The sequence below is a fragment of the Oryzias latipes genome, chromosome 22 (assembly GCF_053564925.1).
Source record: "Oryzias latipes strain Hd-rR chromosome 22, Olatipes_Hd-rR_3.1".
Taxonomy (NCBI): Eukaryota; Metazoa; Chordata; class Actinopteri; order Beloniformes; family Adrianichthyidae; genus Oryzias; species Oryzias latipes.
Window position 1 is genome coordinate 6391319 of NC_136258.1, and position 23843 is coordinate 6415161.

Below are 23843 nucleotides of genomic sequence, written 5' to 3' on the forward strand. Positions count from 1 at the left end.
TTAGCCCCGCCCACCGCGACCCGAGTAATAGGATTAAACGGGAGAAAATTTTAAATGATTATGAAAAAAATACAAAGTACAGTGGGACAAATAGTGATTCAGGTGTATTTCACTGCTCTTCAGACTGAGAAGCTGCATCCTGACTCCGCTCTGCAGTGTTTTCTTCTTATGAAGCCCGCAGTGTAGGTGTGTTTGTTCGGGAGAAGAACATAGTGATCGGCAGTTGTTGTCGCTCTTTTTTCTGCTTTGCAAAAAGATACTTATACACCGACATGCGACCATCAAGAGAATTTTCACGTAGTAATGAAAATTTGGAAAGCTGATTTACGTACGTGTACATATTAAACTGCAACGTTATTGACGCACAGGTAGAGAAGAAGCAGAGTGACTTTTTAGCCAATCAGAATGCAGAACACAATGCACGATGCAAATCCGTGAAGTAGCGAAACCGTGAAAAGCAAACCGCGTTATAGCAAGGGATCACTGTTGTGTTGAATGTGTCTGACCGGTTAGCATATCTGTAGCTGTGGAGGTCTAACATGGAAGCTCTGTTTGACTGTGATAAACCATGTTTGAACCAACATGTCTCCAAACAGCTGTCAAATAGCAAATGTTAAGTTGATAGAACATGTGACTACAATGGACTTTAAGCTTTTGTTTCATCTTTGTGTTCTTTGTCTCATGTTCTGCTCAAACCTCAAGTTGAGCGTGAATCACAGACAAGGAGATGACCTTAAACTCTCACTTGTTGGTACTTATTAAAGACCTTCAACCCAGGTGACTACCAGCTGTGACAGGCTGGGGGAGGGAGTGAGAACTGAACCCTGACTTGCTTCTAAATTTAGTCCCCGTAAGTTCTCTGTTTAGCCGTTCCATGGCGCAGACGTCTCCAGTGACAGTTCAGCCATCCTGGACCTCTGCAAAGCCCGGATGGGTCGAGCCGTGTTCAGGTTACATCTTCTGCGAATAAGAGGAACTTCTTCCACCTTGGAGCTTCTTTCTCCCTTCATCTGCTGCCTTCCCTTCACTGTTTCAAAGCTTGTAAGTAGGAGTTATTTGATTGTGCCCTTTCTTAATCTGAGAGACTGGTGTGGGGCTTGAAAGGACTAAACTGCCAGAATTGTTTAAAAATCAGATTTGCTATGTTCTTGCTCATGTCTGTGTGAAGATCATAGCTTGTCTTAAGTGTTGGTCAACCTGTGGGCTTATCTCCTTTCTTAAACCGTGCTCTTGTAGTCTTGAAGGACTTGTTATAGTGATCAGAGCTGAAAGCGTTCACACACACATGCACACACAAACACACACGTGTTCTTTGCTGCTATTCTTGGGGTCTGTACGCTTCATAACAGTAACATTATCTCACATTCCTCAGGTCAAAGAAAGAGCACTTACTTCCACTTGATAACACAAATCAGTGACATAACTACCGGATAAATGTAGACAAAGTTTTACAACTGTCCCGTCACTGTGCTACAAGACCACACAGAATCATAACAACTAAACACATTAACAAATGTAATATATATATTTTTTAGATAATCTAAAAAAATAGTTTTTGAGAATATATTTTTACAGATTTACAAGCACCATTCTTTAATAATCCAAGTGTCTTTTTATTTGAGTATTCAGCAACATACACAGTGAAAAAGACATTCAAACCTTTCTTTTTTTTTATCAGAAACCCCAAACAAACCCACCCTGTTGCACCATAGAAAATAGCAATTTAAAAAAATAAACAAAGATTGTAATGATTGGAGTAACAGTGTTACCCCTAAAAAAGAAGCGATGGATCAACATCTTTGATCTTACTCTGAACTGGCTGCCAACCCTGCGGCACAACCCTTCATTGAAAATCGGATTTTTTTTAAGGTAAGATGGCACAAAGGATCAACAGGATATTTCCTAAAAGTAGGGGGTCGTTTGTCTTTCCAGTGTAGAAGGATTAGCCTTCTGGCCAAAAGGGTAGTGAAAGCGGTTACACTCTTGGATTTACTAGGGAGCTGAAGAGAGAACTCTGATACACCAAATATCGCAATTGAGGCCTCAGGGGCAATGTCCCCTAATGCATCAGAAAAAAATTGAAAAATGTTGTGGCAGAAGGCCCTCAATGCCAGACAAAACCAAAACATCTGTGAAAGTGTACCTATTCAATTTCACATCAGTTTCAGTTTAGCTTATTTCAAACACAAATAAAAAATCAACACAACACAGTGGTTTAAAATCGATCACAATTAGCATTGAGGTCTGGTTGGATTTTAGCTTGCTTCACTTTAGACCACTTGTGTCAAACTCAAGGCCCAGGGGCCAAATGTGGCCCTCCATGTCATTTTATGTGGCCCGCAAGAGCATAAAAGTTTTGAATTTCTTAGAATAAAAAAGAAAAATTGTTGTGTATTTATTCATATCTAGGGGGAAATGGACTTGAAATATCGGATTAGGCAACTATACATTAGGACTTAAACACTGTCCATATAACCAAACCTGACAGAATTAAATTTAAAAGGATTTATGCTAAAGTAACAAGCAAACATATGTTTTCTATGCAACCATAATAGTCAATTTAAAAAGTTATAGTAAATAAATAATGAGCTATTTAACATTAAGGAGTAGTTACATTTATTTTTCATTGCATTTAGTTACATGTATAAGTTATATATGGCCCTCTGAGCACAGCCGCTATGCTGATGTGGCCCTCTGTGAAAATGAGTTTGACACCCCTGCTTTAGACCAATGCAGTCTATGAACCACCTTCAATTGTGTAACCCTTTGTTTTAGGCATATTGAAGATTAATACCAGTAGATATTATGAAGAGCAGTCTCCCATACAAACTTCAGATAGATCTGTAGCCAAGTCTTCTTCCCACTTTCTTTTGGTTTGATTCAGTGGATGTGTGTTGGACGAGTTGATTGCTGTGTAGATTTACTGATGAGTCCTTTGGATTGTGGATTAAGTTTCAAGATGTTTTCAAGAAGTGTTTCTGGTGGTCATGAGGGGAAATGGGTGAATGTGGTAGATAAAAAGCTGGGAAGTTGAAGGTATCTGAAGAATTGGGGATTCCAAATTCACTTTTTAGTCTCTGAAATGAAACAAATTGACCTTCGATGAACAGATCCTTTAGTGTTCTTAGACCATTTGCGGACCAACATGCAAAAGAGTTATCCGTTATAGAAGGGGTAAACATGATATTTTTCCCAACTGGGGCATATATTGAAGTATCCTTGAGGCCCAGGCTTCTCTTAAATTGTGCCCAGATTTTATGTGAATGTTTCACAAGCACCCAATAAAGAATCAAGTCTTTTTGTTTAACCCTTGTGCTAGGCACTTTTTTAACATTGGTTCTACCAATGGTTCTACCAAACCAGCCCAGAGGACAGAGCAGCTCTGATATGATCGTTTCACCCACGATAATCCCTCAGAGTGAGCGTGTTTTCATCACCTCATCGAGACCCCGCCTTTCATTATGAACAGGTTTTGAAATATGCTGTCAGATGAAATTGGCTTTTGCTCACTTGATGCTTGACTCCACCCCCTTCTTTGTGACCAGACAACTGAAGTGAGCCCTTTGGGTTTACTCTTTTTTTTTAACCAGCTATTTTGACTTTGTTAGAACTAACATTTGTTCATCATAAGGTTTGTTTCTCAAATGGACTCAATAAAGTCACTTTTCTTTGTGGTGCCCCATCGCTCATTTCTGGAAGAACGCTGGTCTGAGACATTTCCCTGGGTGATGTGATCGGTCATTTTCAGGTCTCACTTTCACATCCAGTGAGGTCAGAGATCAGCTGTTCGGTGTGCACATGTCTTGGGTTGAAACCATGTTAGCCATTTTTGACGTTTATATGAAAAAAAAGTCCAAACGACATTCATGCTTATTAGTAGAAACTCTTTAAACTCAGTATTGATCTGAATAAACCTAAACTTTTTTTTTGTCCTCTACTGTTTTCGGTTTTGGGTTCATGTTTGGCATTTTAACTCAATCATTGGTGTAATCAAAAAAAGCTAAAAGCAGACTTAAAAAGACTCTAAACCTAATTTGTATTTTCCTGAAATCTTGCAATTAGCTTTTTTTTTTTTCCATCATTTTCGAAAGTCACTTTTAATTAGCACTGTACATTTTATTGGTCGTAAATATAGCATGCAAATGTGATTAAATCATTGCACGGAAATATGAAAGATATAAGCAATAGATATGGATTTATTTCTATTTATTGTGACGAGTGGTCAGGAGCATGCATTTGAAGGACGTGCATCAGAGCTACATGTAGGACATGTTCATGAAAACCATCTGGATCCTCTCCGTGCAGCTCATTGTTGTTGCTTTTGACTCTTGTTTTGAGATTCTGGTTCCTACAGATTGGAAAGGGAGAACAATCCTCTGCTCCGAGAATCAACATGTCATGTTTGACTGATCCAGTTGTTGCTCTGAGAAACCATGTTGCACCATTGTTTGAGTGGAGTCCTAAGTACCATTTCCAAACTGACGACTAAGTTTCACAACCCCGGGATTAGTCAAAGACATGCCAGAGACAGGCTCTTGTCAAAGACTCCTAAAGATTTGTAGTGCGGGTCTGCAGGACAAAAAGAGACTCCTCTCTGTCCAGAGGATCCAGAACAAACTGCAGGCAGTCAATCTCTGGTCGCTTAAGTCCATGTCTGCTAGAACACATGATGGAAATCTGCACACATCGATGAATAAGGAACGACAGAGACACTTATGAATTAAGAATGTCACGCAAATATCATGAAAGACGGAAAATCCACCTGTGGAAAATAAACATAATGTAAGTAGTGGCTGTGTGACCCGGTCTATAGGACCACAAAGAGGTCTTTCAAAACTATTTTTCAATGTTAAGATCATTCATGCTGATGTCTGCAACAACTTCATTGAGAGAGAAACATCTGTTGGTGGAGGTAGTGTCATAATATGGGGAGGCATTACTGGGTAATTGGAGGTTTTTCGATCTTAAGGTAATTTTTCTACAGAGATTTCAAAATGAGATTGAACAGCCAACATCTCAACAGTCCATCATCATGAGGAGGAGGAGCCAGTCACGAGGGGGAGGGGCTAGAAATTCATAGAATAGTGTGCTATCCTTCCTCGTGCTACTGAAGTATCTGTTTTTTACAAGAAGATATTTTTGACTTGAATAGTTTATTTGATGGGTCTTTCAACTGTGAAAAAGCAACCAACAAGAGTCAACGGCGGAGTGACTGTTTTGGCAGAGAAAATTTGGCAAACATTTTATGGTTGCAGCCCACCTAGATTTGCTTGCTCATCCCACAGATGAATACTCCTTATGAATATGGAAACAATAATCACAAAAAAATGTTTCTAAACATAAAAAATGTATCTTAGAGCATGGCTGAAACAAAGAAACACAATGTCTTCAGTCTTTGTTTTAGGTTTCACTTTTTTCACTCCCCCTTGTTGTCCAGAAGTGTGTGTGTGTATGTTAGGTGTGTGCACGTGGGTGTGTGTAAAACTGCTCCCTGCCTTGTTGCTAAATTTGGGTTGACAGCAGTGACTCGTGACTGACACCCGAAGATCGTTGTGGTTTCTCTAACATAATGTTCTCTTGGTTTTGTCTGTTTAATGTGACAATATTTTTAAACGAATGTTTAAAGTGACATAAATCAAACAATTGAAGTAAATTTTCATTTGCAAAAAACAAAATCAGTTTATACAATCTATGAATTATTTAACTACATTTCGACTTCCTATATTTGCTTTATGGAAAAACAGCTTTTCTGTTTTCTTTTTTATAAATTTCTTATTTAAAGAATGAAAGTTCTGCCTTTCTTCAATTTAAATAACTGGTTATTTGAAAATCAGTTTTCTAAGTGGTAAAATGGAGTCTGAAAACTGATGTTTCCTTCCAGATTGAATTGACTTTGAAAACGTGTGAATCTAAATTGAATTAGAGCCAGTACTGCAGGTGAGGATGGTGGAACTGGTGGTTCTGTCTTTCTGGTTCTTGAAGCTCTTTCTGACCAGTGTACTTCAACGAAGAACAGCAAAGGCGTGCTCATGAGTTTTGTGGCTGTGAATTGTCACTTTGCTTCTCGATCATTGTCGTCTCCTCTGTGCCACCCAGCAGCTGACATGAAGCCTTAGAATAGCTGAAATGCCGTGGTCTAGAGGTTGGAGCCCCACATGCTTCCACTTGTAGCTTAGTTAGAATGTCACGACAGCAGGATGACATTGAAGCCAGACCGAAGTCTGTTCAGAACTTGTGCATGTTTGTACTTTCTTAAAAAGGAAATCATTCTGTTTAGACACTTTAGTATATTGACATTCAGAGTAAAAATGTGTTTACGTCTGACCTTTGATCGAACTAATTCTGTAAGATCACACTTGTGTTTTATTTGGAACGGCTCGGTCCCATCCTCTTCCCCCTGGGATCAACAATCAGAACTCGTCTTTCATTTTTAATCAAGAGATGTTTGCAGGACTGTAGAAAAGGTTTTTGTTCCTTCATGGAAAAAAAAAGGAAATATTGTTTGTGGAGTTATAGGACCTAGTAGAATTTAAGTTGCTAAAATTATTTATGCCAGTTCATTGTGAGATAACAACAAAGTTCTCCCTCAGTAAGATTTTCTATGTTACGGTTTCACTGGACCGTCCGTTATTATTTAAGGACGGAACCATTGACTGTATATGAAAACTGGACTGAGTTAGTGTGACGACACCCATAGAAAATGGTTGACTTCCAGCTCCAAACAACTAAAATCAATTCAGCAAATGTGTTTTTTGTGATACGGACGCCACCATGTTGGAGCCAGATAGGCAGTGAGCAGTGATTGGTCCAAGTCAGTCTGAGTCAATATTTCCACGGCAATCACTCTATCCAATCAGCAGAGAGCGTGTTGGAAGGCCACACCTCTGCCACTTGAAGGTGTGCTAAATCTGTCAATCAAACATTTCGATCGTTGGACCTGAGACCATAAACTTTTCTGGAGGCATCTGATTGGCCAGTTTATAAGTTGAATAACTTGAACAACAGAAAATAAAGAAAAAAATAGGATTAGCATTTCCAGCTTTCTTTTAATTATGAATATGCAGTTTTTAAGCCAAATCAAAAAACCTGTGTTGTTTTCTAGAACATATCCTCTGCACTGCTGCAGGAGTTCCTCAGAAATTCACCTCTGAGTACTAGGCGGGACTATAGGCAGGAGTAAGCCTCTTTTCCCATCATCCCTTCAATAGCCATCTCTCCTGCTAGCTTACAGCCCCTTACATGTCAACCTAAAATTATCGGTAAAAATTGGAAAAAATATCAGAGCTTTCCAGCCGTACAGTTTAGATCCAGATTCCAGCTTAGATGTGAAAAACCAAGATGCTCATGGATCTATTTTTCTACAGGTGGACGCATCAGAATGGAGCAGAGCAGGGAGCTTGAGGCCCACTGAGTGTAGCTCCTATGTAATCCTATGTCCAAACAGCAATTATGCGTCTGCTCCTGATTTAGAATGATTTGAATGAAAAAATATTAAGAAATTAAGTTTTAATCTCAATTTTCTTTACATATGTCCTCCATCATCAGAAAAATGCTATAACATGTTAAAAACAACAAAAACGCACTTTTCATTGGAGTCTGTCTTTTAAAAAAAAACGTTCTCAGAGACATAATAGTTATTCTGACCATTAGAATGACTGATTAATCGCTGTTTATTTCTCTATAGAACTCTGTGGGACTCTGGCTTCCTGGAGCCAGCGGGTACTTCCTGTTTAAAAATCTAGGGGGGAGGGGTCACTCAGTCCAGCTCTCATTTACAGTAAATAGACAGAACTCGTCAATCGCACAATTCTTTGTGACAACTTGAAAGAAACATTAGAGTTCATTTGCTTTATCAGGTCAAAGTTATCAACAGCTAAACCCTACTCAGATATCAGAGACAAAACCTGGAAACAGGAGCAGCAGGAGAGTGAAAAAGTGAAAGAGCTGCATGTGATTCATCTGAATGCAGAAATAACCTTTTTCATCACCCAGTATTAGAGCGGCACAGCACCAGGAGTCAAAAATACACACTTTTGAGTGTCTGCTTCTCTCAGCTGAGGTCAGTCTCTCTACAAGCAGATAAAAAGCAGCGCGACCCAAATCTTTCAGTACTAAAGTAAAACACAACTTCCTGACTCCAGAGGTGAATTAAGACACAACAGATGAGCTGGGAAAATGTCCTTTTAAACATCCTTGCTGTTTTTAGTGCAGAAAAACTTAGATCTTGTCTTGAAAAAAATCTAAAACTATAATAAACAAATGAGGATAAGAAAAGAAAAGAAAGAAGATACCAAAACAAAATATAAAAGAACTGCACCTAAAAGATGTCCCAACTGTATGTGATCTTAGAACTCAGACACGGATCTAGCTAGAAAAGAAAGGTTCCTGTACTTTAAACCAATGCAATCATTGGGGTCATTTTTGATACATGCATTTCTCAGACCCCCTATCTCATAGCAGGAGCTTAAAAGCCTTTGTATTGAACTTTGTCCATGTTTTCTGCCCTGTAGTTCATCATTATTCCACTAGGGGCAGCAGACAGGGTTTTCCTGATCATTTCAAAGTGACTGTGTCCGTGAAATCTCAAAAACACTTTTAGCTGGAAATATTTTGCTAAATTCAAAAACTTTATGGTGAGAATATCTCGTGTATTATTATTTTCTTTTTAAATGACTGCTTGCTGTGTTCAAAGAATACTAAATTTGTTGATAATCCATTTTTATAATAATCCACTTAAAAATGTGGGATCCCTGCCTCTGTGGATCTCTTGCTCCACCCCCTTCTCAGCTGGAGCCACTTTCCTCATCAGGACAACAGCATCAAGCCCAGTTCCTCCAGCCAACAAATGAAAAGGGTTTAATAATTCGCTTTAAAAAAAATGTTATGTTTAGTTTTTACTTGTACGAAAATCACATTGAGTTGCGTTTCAGAATGTTATATGAAAATCTGCAATCAACGGTATCTTTTAATGTTAACACTGACCTTTCAATTTGACCTTTAGTCTTTAGTTTTTCCTTTTGACTTCATGACAAACAAGACCTCACAAACCTCTCAAAGTCTATTTATCTGTAATTTTAAATGGTTTAAATGGTTTTTCCTCTCTTGTTGTTTTACCTTTGTGAGTTTATTCAATAAACTGCTTCTTTGAAAAAAGAAAGTGCCAGATTGTCCTCTTTTTGACTTTATCTCAGCCATTTGGACGGTTTGGCTCACGAAGCCGTTGTTTGATTCTCCCTGATCTCTGCCCAGCTCCAATCTTTCAATAGATTTTGATCCACCAATCTACAAAAAAAATATGTGGATCAAATCTGAGACAGTTTTACATCTTAGACTTACATTTACTTACCAAATAACCCACGAAAAAAAATGGATAATGTCTATATCTTATAAAATATTATAGTTACTTTTTTTGTGGATGTCATTAAAGAAATTCAAGGATAAAGATTTCATTATTTCCTCAAAACATCTCAATTCTAAAAAAAAAGAACACAATTGTAAAAAAAAAAAAAGAATTTAAACAAAAGTTTTGTTCCACAAAGGTAAGGGTTGCTCTCTTTTTGACAAAACAAAAAAGTCTAAAAGTGACCTTTGTGTGCAGACACGAGTTTCAGGAAAACTGACGGCCACGTTTCTTCTCATGTGTTCCTTCCAGAGCTCAACCATGTCGGTAGAGATCCGCTGACAGAGGATGACTTCCCAGTTTCACAGTGGAGATGACCTTGCGGAGGCGGGGTCTCTCCCCCTGGACATTGACAACGTCCACATGCTGCTTCAGGGTCAGTTTGAAGTTTTAAAAGTTGCATCTCTGCTTTTCTGTTGGTTCTGCACTCTAACGGTCTACTTCAACCACGTGCTGATCTAAAAGTCTGTAACCCTTGTGCTATCCTAGCCACTTTAACGTTGGGAGTTGGGTCATCTAGACCCACTAGACAGTGCGCTGAACCTTTTTTCTTCAGTGATTTGTGATCTTCACTGGTGTCCATGGATTACATGAAATCTTTCCACCTTTATCCACCTTTGTCATGGTAGGGAGAGCACGTCAATGTAAGGGGGGGGGGGGGGGTGTCATAGGATAGCACAAGATTAAACTGCAAAAAGGCAAACAGTACTGTTTACAGCAACATGTGAAGCAGAACCTTCAGGGGCCGTAAACATGAATGCACAAGGGAGCTGTAGGTCATCAGGTCAGTCAACACCAGGATTTGAGGTACTTCCTAACCCAGCTGATTGCACGTCACCTGAGAAGAACTCTTACACAGTGCAAGGGCTGCTACAGCAGTTCTACTCTTTGACATCTGTACCTTTCGTTCTGCATGCTTTTGTGAGTTCAACCGGTAAATCTGCAGTTCTGCAGACATTGTTCCACAAACAGGTTTTCATGTTCAGCCAGCTTTCATTTGCAGAAATGTATTGCCTTCATTCAATTAGTTTTGAAAATTGTTTTGACAGAAAAAAGCCTATTTCATAATAATTGACAAAAAAAATAAAAAAAAATATATTTTTCAATTTTATTTTTAGTTTTTATCAATGTCAGAGATGTTTGCTGATTTTAGGAGAGTTTTGGAAAACAGTAGGGGTGTGCTCTCTGCATCAATTCCTCTCTGACGTTTTCCTGCAGTGTGAAAGTAAAGATCAATGGCACAGCAACAGGACACATTCTAAAGCCATTTAGAATAAGAAGATCTGTACGTTTTTATAACTTAACTCCATCTTTTTTACATTTATACATGAACAAAGCAACAGGACTGTATGTTCCATAATAACAGAACACTTACAGCTGCATCAAGTCTAGCATGAGACCATGTCATCCTTGACAAGACAAAACGGTCATCCTAACATCCAATACAACAGTGGTAGGTTTTAAAAAACATCAGTACTGCTGAAAATGTTTTTACGTTTGCAAAAGCTGTCAAATAAAACCGGTAAGGACATAGTTACTGATGGGACGACACAAACAAAAGTGCTCTGTGTGGCTTAAAAAAACTTTATACCATGGTCCGGTTGAATACTCGATTTCTGATTGGCTGCTGGGTATGCGTTAAAACCTGATTACCGCACGGTGAAAAACGAAGTTCCGGTCGGCTAGCTTAAATGATTTGTATCACTGCGCCGGCTTCTGTAAAACAACCTTTTGCTTCATCATCTGGGCAAAAACAAGCGGTAAGCGATTAACTTTCCCTCTGAATTGATGCTTTATTCAACCCATCGGGACGTTCAGCATATATATATCGCCGAATCTTGACTGCAGCGGTGGTGCTGCGCGACGCGTACTATAGTAGTTTATAGTACGCTGTTTATGAGAAAAGTGATCCAAATTGAAAAAAAAAAACAAGAATTAAGGACTAAAACCTGGTTAATATGTATTGCTTTTGTAAGTGACCATGGTATAAGCAGGTTCATGGCCTTCGAAGTGTGCGGTTACTACTTTTTAACGCACTTCGCGGAAGCAACCGTCCTCCGCGGTTCAGGCTTTCCACGGCGTGCGTTAAAAAGTAGTAACCGCACACTTCGTCGGCCATTAACCCTTACGTAATACTGTATTATTAATAACTGTTTTGCATTGAAAGTAGAAAAAATAAATAATTGTGGTATTAAATATTTCTCTCATCTCACAGATTGGACGTTCTGCTGAAAAAGTATAAAATAAGAAGCAGCAGAGCTACAATCCTACGATTTATTTGCTTTATTTGATGTATTTTCTAAATGAGACAATCGGTCACTTCTGGTTCAATACACTTAAGGCCCGTACACACCGGGACGAATATTCGCCAGGCGTTATTCGCCAGCGTTTTTCGCCACGTTTTTTGTGTTCACACCCAGGCGATTTTCGCTGACGATGAGCCGAGCGAACATGAAATTTCATTCCCTGACATTAGATGGCGCTTAATGTAAAACAGAAATACTCCTGTACACAAGGTGGCGCTGCGCAACTTTACGCTTCTTAAAGTCGCTTTTCACTCAGAAGAAGAGAGCAAGTTTTTACACGCTTGTCAGAATCAAACAAAGAAAACATGAATATTTCAAGCACCAGTAGCTCCAACTGGTGCTTGGTTCGGGGATGTTTTAGAATGTCCGTCATTATTGCTTCGCGGCTGTGTAGACGCTACTTGGCGTCTATCTTCTTCGCTGGTATGTGTGCTCAGCAAGGCAGTTTTGTGTTTGAGCGCCCCCAAGTTGTGTTTTACTGTAACTTCAGAAGCTCCAGACACGTGAGCAAAAGCGCCGTTCTCATTGGTCGAGTAGATTTCGACGCGACGCGTCGAAAAAAAAAAACGAACCCGAGGCGTTTTTTTTTTTGACGCTTTAACGCCTGGCGTTTTTTCGCGTCGGTGTGCACACTCTCATTGGGGCCCTTTGTTTAGTCACGAGGCGTTAAACGTCGGCGAAAATCGCCGGCGAAATTCGTCCCGGTGTGAACAGGCCTTTAGTCAGGATACTTTTCCCAGAAAAATACATTAGAACAAACGATTAATGCTCTGACTCTGTAGCTGCGTTTCTGTGTTCTGACAGATGAGTTTGAGTTAAACTAGACGTTTAGATGCTGGTGGAGGTGATGGAGCCTGGTTTGGGTCAGTGAGATCCATCTTCCACAGGCTCCAGGACAGACAGACAACGATGGAGATGGAGGTAAAAAATGTTGCTTAGAAAGTCAAAAGGCAGATGGGATACCAGAGCAGTGACAACAGTTCCAAATGAAGAGGGGAAAGTGTTCAAAGGAGCGACTTCTGCAAACAACAGAAAACATAAATCATCAGCAGCTATTGATGCAAATAAACTGAAGGGCCTCCAATCCAAACCAATGAAGAGAGGCATCAGTGCAATCACTGACTGAACACGACCAGCTGACGTTTGTCTTCAGTGTAACCCAACCAATGTAACCCTAATGAGCAGACATGATCTGGCTGTGCTGCAGCGGCCGCTTAAAGGGTTTTGAACCAACAAATGCAGTTGATATCAGGTTTCTCTGTCCTTTCCGTCATCCTCCCTTGTATTCATGATGCATGTTAACTTCACCGTCAAGATTATGGCCATGAGCTGCAGTTTCCTTCACATGATCAATAAGAGCAGAGATGCTTACCGTGAATCCAGGATGGAAGTTTCTCATGACCGTTTGACTGAAGGCCTCAGATTTCATTCTGGTTTATGTTGTGATCACTGTGTCAGTTCAGAGTTATTCATGACAGACGCCCTCATCTTTCTTTGATGCTTCTTTAGGCTTTTTGATTCTGGGCTTTATTTGAATGAGAACCTCCTCCTGAAGTCCTGCGAGAACAGCACCAAACCTCAGCATCTTGCTCTTACTTCGCGAGAAAGGTCACATTCAGCTTTTGTACCAAAGATGCTGGCAGAGGATGAGCTTGTGCGGGTCGTGTCCGGACAGGCCTGGAGCCGCTGAGTCAGAATCAAAGAGGCGTAGCTCGGGAGAACTCACCTGCTTTCCTGCAGGCTAAACATGCTGACTGTTAAGCGGTTTGACAAGAAAAACACAGTCTATTCAAATGAACTGGTGGTTCGTGGGTTCTGTGGAATCAAGGACTTCCTGTCGTGGAGAAAGCATGTAAGAGAGGAGACCTTTAGTCTGAACCAAAGAAACCGCTCAGTTACTGTCGCTGCTGACTCAGCATGAGCTCCCATCATGGGTGAGTTGAACTTGTTTGTTTCTGAAAGTACCTGAAAGAGAGGGAACGTTTAAGCGTCAGCGGACGGATTATGACACACGTGGGGATTTCAGACGAAGAAAAAACGATTTGAGACGCGAGCCTCCGTTCATATCTGTCATTGCTGTGACTTCAGGTGAAAGCAGCGGAGCAGCTGCTGATTCTGAAGCTGCTCCATCTAACTCCACTTTAACTCCTGACTCCCTGTGACTCTGTGCTCACAAACACAAAATAGAAAAAGTCCTTTTCCACAGACCCATGAGAGGAAGGTCATTCTTTAAACCCAAAGAATGTCTTCAAATGGAGTAACAGTTGATTTGGTTTTTCTGGCTTTGTGACAGATTTCACAGAGAACGTTTTAGAAAGTGTTTAAAGTGTGACGAAAGTAAGCAGTGTTCACGGTTCTTCAGCACGTTGCATTCACAGGCAGGATTCAGCGCACACTGTGTTCAAATGGTCTGTAGAAAAGGTAAATTCCAGACAAAATCTAGGTCAGAGTTGATCAAAAGTGCTGTAGGAATGATCAGGAAGTAGAAGTTTTAAATTCACAGAAAGCTGCGAAAGTTTCACTTTGTTTTTTGGCAGTGAAGCAGTTGTCGTGCAGCGTGGGACAGCTCATTCACAGAGCTGAGTGTCTCTGTCATGCATGGGACATAAACCCTTTTGGGCTGATTACGAAGATGTAGAGCAGAGTTGTGGATCGTCTGCAGAAGCTTGCATCTTCAGGCTGGCAATCACAGAATGAAGAAAGAGCCGGGCTTCCTAAACGGGAAGGCGGAGTCAGATCAAATCTCAGGAAACAGCTGGGACTCGATTGCAGATACAGTATAGTAAAGTCAGCATTATACCTTAAAGATGCTGGGAGAGCAAAATAAAATGTTGTTTTATAAAAGTTTTCTGACTCAAACTGGTTCTGTGCTGCCTGAGGTAAACTGTGAAGAACCGCAGTATTTAAGTGTCACGGCGGTTCATCAGCCGATGGGCTGATTAGGCCTTCAGGCTTTGAGAAGTTGGCAGCTACAGACGAGGGAACCACAGACATGTTTCCATACGGACAACTGAGACTGAGGAGAAGCACATCAAACGCTCGGCCAGAAATCAAATAACTAGAAGTCAAAGCGTTGCTTAAAGGGGAACATGATGAGACCTGTTGGAAGCCAGTGATGGTTTAAGGACGTGACATGCAGCCTGGTTGGATGAGGAGCCTCAAACATGAATGCCAGCTCTTTGAATGGGTTGATTATTTGATTAGATTTTCTATTTATAGTCAACCACATAATTAAACGGTTAAATAAACACAACAAACAGGAAGTAAGAAAGTGCTCAAAAAGAAATGTCAGAGAAAAAAAAGCAAAATACTGAGTCCTATCATGTACTTTTTAAATTATTCGCAAATTTATTTTCATTCCATTTATAATGGGTAAAAAATGAGGAAATAAAAATATTAAAAATTACATTATATTATATTCATATTGTGTAAGGGATAATGCTGATAGCCATGAACTGTCTGACCTAAAGCGGGGCGCTTTCGTGAAATCCGTTAATTTCTGATAACGGACTCTTAAAGGTCATTATCCCGCTTATGGTCACTTACTTGTTAACATTTTAAGTTTCAAATTGCTTTTAAACAAAAAAACGGACTGTATGATCTGTGGGGTGGGGCTTTGTCATGGTAACGGCTGAGCCGATACCGACCACGACTGCAGCGTCAATGGAAACGATGTATATGCTCATCATGGTGACGGGTTAAATAAAGTTCAGGGGAAAAATTCACCTCTTAACGCTTGTTTTAGTCCAGATGATGAAGCTAAAGTTTGTTTCTAGAAGCCAGTGCAGTGATATAGAACATTTGAGCTATGTGACCGGAACTTCTTTTTTAGGTGTACATTATCGCTGTGCATTATCACTTTGTAATCCACACCCAGCAGCCAATCAGAACCGAGAATCCTCCCAGACCATGGTATAAATTATTATAAAATAATATTAGGTAGTTATAAGGGATTACATATTTTAATTGGCTTATTGATAGAATGTGTTTTTTATTGTTCACTATGAGTAAAAATGATCATTTATTAGTTTGTTTTTATAAAAAGGTCATGTATTCTCTGTGAAATGTTGCCTGTTAAGTCAGTGTGTCTCATATTAAATGTAACGTGTGAATTAGCAAAATTAATTTTGCTTAGGTGAGAAATTGCTTCTTTTGTGTGAATCTGCAATCGGACTGTTGCTGAGCTCAAGTTCTTTTTGTTCTTCTACAGTGGAACAAGAACAGATCCAGAAGAGGACTTTCACCAACTGGGTCAACGCTCAGCTGGCAAAGGTGGGACTTTGGTCAGAGTGAGAGTTTCAGCTGTGGAGAGGCTTGAATTACTGTCATAATCAGCACAGTGGTGTAGTTTAGTCTCACAGAAAGAATGCAATGGTTCAAATCCCTGCTGGATCATTTTTGTGTGGAGTTTGCATGTCATCATTGTGCATGTAAATGCTTACTTCTAGAACTGGCTTCTTCCCACATTCTAAAAGCAGGCTTCATGGGTTAAATGGTAACTTCTTTAGGAGCAAAGGTGAGCATATGTGGTCCTGTGACGAACTAGTTAATTGTCCAGGTGAACCACTAACTTCAAATGGAAGTTGCTGGGATAGGCTCCAGCTTTCCCTTGACCACATACAGGGAGTAAGAGTTGTAAATATTGGATAAATGGATATTACAATTACATGATTACATGGTCACTTGTCATATCTGATCAAATGAACCGCTGTATCTGCTCTAAAACTGTACATTTAAGTCAAAAGACAAGGTATCCTTTGTTGTTACGTAATTATCCATACCTGTGAAAATGTTGGCTACACTTCTCTTTTCATTTATGTAGCAGATAAAAAATTGGTGGTCTTTTTCGAGAAAAACTGTGTAGGTGAAAAAAATCAAATACTAGATTGTAAATAAATAAATAAATAAAACTGTAAATAATAGAAACTCATAACTCATATTTCATTATTATAGATGCAACAGATGTTACAAAATATTGAAATTGTATAAATAATGGTTTATTTAAATGTTCTTAGAAACCATTATAAGATAGATAGTTTTCCTATTGAGTTACAACCAGTTATTTTTAACTGGTAAATGAAATAATTCAAACCATAAACTTCTGAAATTCTAGAAAAACGTAAAACTTACTGGAACTATTGATCCACCTTAACAGCTGTTGACACTTGTTAAAGATATTAAGCAGCCATTGTTGATCAGCAGATAGAGATGTATGTTAAAAAAAACATTAAAGACAGTTAATACCAGTCAACTGTTGGGGAAACCAGAGCACCCCAGTTTCCTCAACATCAATTAACTGGGGTTAAATGTTCATTCATTCATTCATTTTCTATTCCGTTTAGTCCTTTTCGGAGTCACGGAGCTGCTGGAGCCTATCCCGGCCACTTGTGGGCGAAGGCAATGTTTCTATTAAATTCACGTGTCAGTGTGTTCAAATGTGAGGTTCCTCAGGGCTCTGTCCTCATTTCAAAGCATACCTATAATAATTACAGTTATAAAATGTTATGTGCAGATGTTGTGAATGTCTACCACTCGACCCAACAACAAATAATATCAATTAATGAATCTTATTCATTTCAAAGCATGAAAAACCCGCTTCAGAGGCTCTGGGGCAGAACTCAGAATGAAGCCAGCGCCCTTCATCAGTTAGTTCAGCCTCTTTGAGTTTGGAACTTTTTCATAACTGCTGTGATCAAATTCCCTGGTTTCCATTAAAGTCACCAAAATAGAAGGGGGATTTCTTCCTCACAACCACACTTTTATTTGCAGGGACAGAGACTGCGTCCACAGCACATGACTCAGACTGTAAGCATCAAATGATACTGTCTCCTCTTCCAGCTAACACACCAACAAACTCTGGCAATCTACTCTCAATCAGACTTACAAAAGTCTGAGGCTTGAATGACCCCCCCCCCCCCCAAGTTTTCACAGTACTTGTGTGAGTTTTCAACAACTTTTTCAGCCCCCTTAATCTGTGGTCTTCGGCTCCCAGTTCCACACATGAGTGCAAAAAAAGTCCATCCACGCATTCCTGAAGGAGTGCGTTCTCACATTGTGATGTAGATAAGCGAGGAGCCGCCCCTTCCAGGAAGAGTCTGCGCTGCTAGCTCCGCCCCCAGACTTAACACACCCCACACAAAACACGCACATCCCTCTTTGCAAAAGAGACACAACAATGAGGCTATCTTTACAGTAGGTTGACATGATAAAATGGGCGGCGCACACGAGGAGTGAAAGGCGGAGCCTCCAGGATCAAATTGTCTTACTTCTGTGTAGGAAAAGGAACTTTAGCAATGAAAATCAGACAATGTCAATGTCAGTCAAATTTAATTTTAAGAAATATGAGGCCTGGATTCATCGCTTTCTCTAAATCTGAAGTGACCCGTATTTTCAGCAAAGTTCTGACCTGCAGACAACTTGACCTCAACTTTCAGCGCCGCTAATAAACAGCAGCAGAAGGAAAAGGACCTTCATCTAATGTCTGCAGACAGAATGACAGCTGTTAATCAGCAGAAGAAGGAACACCAACCTTGGTTATTGGACAGAATGTGGACCCTTTATTATTTTAATTCTCAGCATTACCTCATTATAAAAAAATAAAATAAAATGCTTAATCATTTGTGGATGATGATTAAATTGATTGATTTTTAATTATATTACTTGCTCCAAAAATTGATCCATGATTTTTCAGTGTTATGTCTATTTTACTGATATAGTATTATTTTTTAACCATATCCATGATTTTTATGATTAACATAATCTGTATATATTTTGGATAAATGATCTGCATTTGCCATTTGCCATGTTGATTTCTAAAATAGTTATTTTATTGATTCTTAATTCTGTCTGATAAAAGCTATGAACCACATAATTATAAATCATGTAATTAAATGGTTATGGTGGAACAGGGGTGGGATTATATAAATTTGCTTCCTTCCACCCCCTTTCAAGCTATATTTATTAACATGTCTAATTATCCTAAGTTTGATACGTCATTGTATGAATGTATATGATTGTAATGTTTTTGTGTCCTATTCTTATTTGATTGCTTGAAATAAACCATTTCAAATCGAATCAAAATCAGACAATGTGATTTTCTGGATTATTTTTATCACATGTCTCTCATAGTTGAGGTAAACCTATGATGAAAATTACAGGCCTCTCTCATCTCTTTAAGTTGGAGAACTTGCACGATTGGTGGCTGACTAAATACATTTTTGCCCCACTGTAAGTATGATAGAGAATCACTCTGTTTTCCCCATTAACAAACACAAATAATCTCCTCAAAACTCCAAGAAGACATGAGTCTGTGCCGACATGACTAAAGGCTGTGACTTAGACTAACAAGTATTTAATAAGATTACTCTGAAAATGACTTGATGTGAACCGATATCTGCTTTTACAATGCTGGCCTCAGAAATGGACTGAAGCGGGTTATAATTGCATTTATATATATTAGTGGTGTTCAGACGTCACAGACAACACCCTCAAACCTCATGTCCACAAGTTTTACACTGGAATTTTTTTTTTCTGAACTGATTTTCATGCAGTTATATCAAAAACTCAGCATGTGACACAGAAAAAGTCTGGACGAAGGAAGTTTAATACAGTATACGTCTTGTGCTATCTGAAGTGGCTTTGCAGAACCACCACTCAGACCCCTCAATACCATTTCATCACCTAACAAACCATTACGTAAAAATAGGAGGCAATAGGCTGCATGGTGGTGGAGAGGTTTGCACTCTCGCCTCCCAGCTGGTTCATGTCTGTGTGAAGTTTATATGTTCTCCTCAATCATGTGTGTGTTTCCTCCAGCCTCCCATGGTGTTAAACATGTGATTGTGTTGCTCTGTAATGAACTGACAACCTGTTCAGGGGGAAGCCTGCTGGGATAGGCTCCAGCAACCCCGTGACTCCAAATGGGAATAGAAATGGATGGATAGATGAAATAAATTGTGTTGGTTTGTTGAACATGTTGGGGTTACTGCTTTGGGCAGTTTTCCCCTCAAAAGTCTCTAGTTGTCTTGCTGGTTTCTTCTGGTTGACCTCAGAGTTTCCAACTGTTGTTTCTGGGAAAAGTGCCAAAATTATCGCAACAGGAGACGATCATTTGGCTCCATCTATGGAAGTAAAGCTAATACTGAACATAAGAACTGGCCTCTTCATGTTAAAAATGTATTCTGAAAATAACGCAGTGGCAAGTAAGAGAGGTAATAACTCAGAGCATCAGAACTCCTTCAGCTTTCAGATCAGCTCCTCATCTGAACATGCACGCTGAATGCTGTGCTTGTTGCGGCCCCGTAAGGCCTTCCTAGGTCGGAATGGGTAACCCTTGTGCTATCTTAGGTGATCCCATCCTTACATTGACATATTCTCCCTATGACAAAGGTGGATAAAGGTGGAAAGATTTCATGTAATCCATGGACACCAGTGAAGATCACAAATCATTGAAGAAAAAAGGTTCAGAGCACTGTCTAGTGGGTCTAGATGACCCAACTCCCAATGTTAAATTGCCTAGGATAGCACAAGTGTTAAAGATATCAAAAACCAGATGTGCAGATGGGAAAAGAAAAATCACACAAGTCTGCATGACGTTTCAAACCTTTTGGAAAAGGGAGAGCCAGTGGCGTCTGCAGAAAATGACCCCCCCACCCCCCCCTCAAAGCACGCAGGTTTTCTTACCCAACATGTGTGAATCCATTCATGGCAAAAAATGGCTCTGTGTCCATCCTTACAAGCACAAAGTTAAGAGACCAGCTGTTCCTGGTACGAATGACAGTTATGACTGCATTTCAAAAAACAGATACAGGTTTCAGCACTTTAAATGGATAATCAAAAAGAATAACAGTACAATAAAATGCGTGATAATAAAATACGTAATCATACTACAGGTTCAACGCAGCCACTTGAATCAGTTTTTTATAGTTGCTCTGTTAGATGGCTGGTTGAGATCTGTTAACGAAAGACATCACTGATGGATGAAGCTCCTTTCAGTCTGGTGGCCTTCAGCAGCCATTCTACTTCTTCATCAAAGACAATCCTCCTCCTCGTCTGTTCATCATGGTGATGTTCACAAGGAACTTCTCCAGCTCTCACATTCACAGACTCTGGTTCAGAGTTTTCCAGATCAGGACACGTCTGTGGCAGCTGTGGGAGGATTCTTGGGTGTTTGGGAAGAAATCAAAGCTCGTGTTCAGGTTACTGTTTGAGGTCACAGTGGCTGTGTCGGCACCAGCAACCCCACACCCCAAGCGGGATTCAGTGGGTACTATGGATGAATGGATGGAAGATTCTGCTGTCAAATTTTCCTTTGGGTCCTCTATGATGCATTTTTAACAACAACTTAGTTCTGTTCGTTACAGAATCATAAACACATGCTGCATTCTTATTAATGAGGGTGTGCATGTGTGCACTCTTCATTTACGGATACATTCTACCTTTAGGACCCCCTGGGGCTGCCCTCTGTGCCTGCATGTATCCGGCTTAACCTTAAATGACACTGCTGGACCACAGCAACCTCACCCAAATCAAAGAATCAGATGATGAGAGGATGTTTAATGTGACATATTTACAGTGTCACATGAATCAATACAAATTACTCCATTTTTTAAGTTTGTCATGTGTTCTCCAACAATTTCTCTTTCACCTTATTGCCAGTTATTCTTTTCTGTTGAAAAAATATATTAAAAAAGACTAATAATTATGGCATGTTTCAAGCTATTATGTCCAGATTATGAATTAATCCAGAACCTGTTTTTTAGTGTTGTAATTTACAATCCAGTTTGTGCACGTGTGTGTCTTGTGACAGAGACGGCCGCCTTGCAGGGTCCTGGATCTCTTCAGTGATTTCCGTGATGGCTCCAAGATCTTGGATCTGCTGGAGGTGATGAGCGGTCAGCGCATTGTAAGTCCCCGTAGCAGTTTGAGGGCAGGGATGCCAGTTTAGTTTAGTCTGTTTTGTTTAGTTTAGTAATCAGCTTTTGTATTTTATAACTAAGTTTTATGTTTTGTACAATTAGTGAAACCCGTTGTGACCACTGTGTTGTGATATTGAGCAATATAAATGTAAATGCACAGAGCGCACTGACATACCTGCTGCTTCTTTTTGTGCAGAGCCGGGACAGAGGCAGAGGCATGTTCCAGCACAGGAGCAACATTGAGAAGGCTCTGGCCTTTTTGAAGAAGAAATCGGTAAATGACACAACAGAGGGAGCATTTCCTGCTTTCCCTTTTAAAACATTTGGAAGTCATTTCATTGAAAGTACAGCATTCGTGTTGAAGGATATGTTTGATGTGCATGAAATCGGGTCAAAGTCTTGATCTGTTGCTCCTCAGGTCAAACTGGTCAACATAAACATTCCTGACATTATGGATGGTAAACCCTCCATCATCCTGGGCCTCATATGGACCATTATCCTCCAGTATCATGTTAGTTTATCCTTTCTTCTCTTTTGAATCATTACAGCAAAAATCATTCTAATTCTAACCTAATCCTACTTGTTTTACTGTTTTGTTTCGTTTCATTAGTCTTAGGAATGAATTCCAATAGTATAAAAATGATCCTTTCTGTGTGGCTGAACAGAAGCTGCTGTTTGATTTCCCTAGATTGAGGAGCTGGCCAGCTGCCTCTCCTTTGACTCCCGTCAATCATCCATGGAGTCCTTGGCCAGTCTGGACACTCGCTCCACGCTGTCAAGCCGCTCGTCCAGCGCTAGCCCCGCCCCTCCCAGAGGCTCCCCTTTACATAACAGATTCCGGGTTTCTGCTAAGAAGGCCCTGCTGCTGTGGGTGCGAGAGCAGTGCCACAGGTAAGAACTGTTAAACAATGCTGAAAACTCACACATCCAATGTTAAAACACATGAAAAAGTTAACAAAATGAAAAACAGATAAATGAAAAGTAAGGAACCCTTAAAGAGACGAAGGTCCACTTTGTTTTAGCCTCCCTGAGGTTTTTTTTGCCGTTTGGCCAGATGTGAGCCCGGCTCATCCAGGTTTAAACAATGGAGGTCTTGCTTGTTTACTTCTGTGGTATGTGTACTGTTTGTGACTGAGGACCAAGCGTTAGGGGGAATCAGGACGACCCAAATGCAGAAACAAAGAGGTGAAGTGGAGAATGATTTAATTTAACTAGAGGCACCACTTCAAGTGGGAAGAAAACTCCAAAACAACCTAACAACACAGGTCCTTGGCACAGACAAGGAGGTCAAAAGAACTAAACAGAAAACCACACTGCGACACAGAATCAGGGGTGCTTAAAGGAAACACAACAAATTAACTAAAGTATAAAGCCTGCTGTGCGCCACTCCAGGTATAGATAGGTAAAGGGGCGGAGCTCTGCAGGAGCCACAGCTGACCCACACAAAAAACAAAAGACTGAGACAAAAAACAAAAGTAAACTGACAGCCTGTGTTACCAAGTTTCCCTCGCACTCCTGAAAATTGTTTTGGGAATCTTCTCCTGATCCCTACCAGCTTTAACCGTCATTGTTTTGTTTTAGAAGCTAAAAAAAAAAAACTTCTCAACTCCAGAAACCCATCAGTTGTTCAACCAAGCTGTTTTCTATTTGTTTGTTTTTTTAGAACTTAGTGATTCCCAGAGCTAGCCCTGTGCCTAAAATGTATTTTTCCTCTTCAGAGCGGGTTGTTCGGTAAATGTCAAAGACTTTAAGGCGAGCTGGAGAAGCGGTGTGGTTTTCTTGGCAATCATGTCTGCTCTGCGGCCCGACCTGGTGGATCTATCCAGAGCCAGAACCAGAAGCAACAAGCAGAACCTGGAGGAGGCTTTCCGCATCGCAGAAAAAGAACTGAAAATTCCAAGACTTCTGGATCCTGAAGGTAACAACTGAACCACATAGTATTTCTTTGCCTTGTTGTTATCTACCAGATAAAGGGGATAGTTTGTCCCTTTTTTTATTTGACTCTTTTTGAAACAAACAACAGAAAATCATGATTTTCCAAGCAGCTTCAGGTGAACCTCTTACAGGATAATGTATGGATTAATAATCTGCAGACACAGAGAAATAGTTCATGAAAAGCATGGATAAAGGCTTTCTCTCTGACTCAAATCAGATATTTCCTTTCTTACGTTAATCAGAACAATTGCTGCCTCAACCAAGTCAGTCCTGCACTTTGATTGG

At 40.0% G+C, this 23843-nt stretch overlaps 1 protein-coding gene across 1 annotated transcript in view; it reads left to right on the forward strand.

Moving 5' to 3' along the window:
- The first annotated feature begins 841 nt into the window (after window positions 1-841).
- Window positions 842-23843, forward strand: part of LOC144989179 (nesprin-2-like) — a 32654-nt gene continuing 9652 nt past the window's right edge. Inside the window, exons 1-8 of the mRNA XM_078941355.1 lie at window positions 842-1041; window positions 9653-9776; window positions 15917-15978; window positions 21515-21610; window positions 21820-21897; window positions 22042-22134; window positions 22312-22514; window positions 23342-23541. Coding sequence (XP_078797481.1) covers window positions 9689-9776; window positions 15917-15978; window positions 21515-21610; window positions 21820-21897; window positions 22042-22134; window positions 22312-22514; window positions 23342-23541 — 820 coding nt within the window. The 5' untranslated portion in view covers window positions 842-1041; window positions 9653-9688. The remainder of the gene's footprint in view (window positions 1042-9652; window positions 9777-15916; window positions 15979-21514; window positions 21611-21819; window positions 21898-22041; window positions 22135-22311; window positions 22515-23341; window positions 23542-23843) is intronic.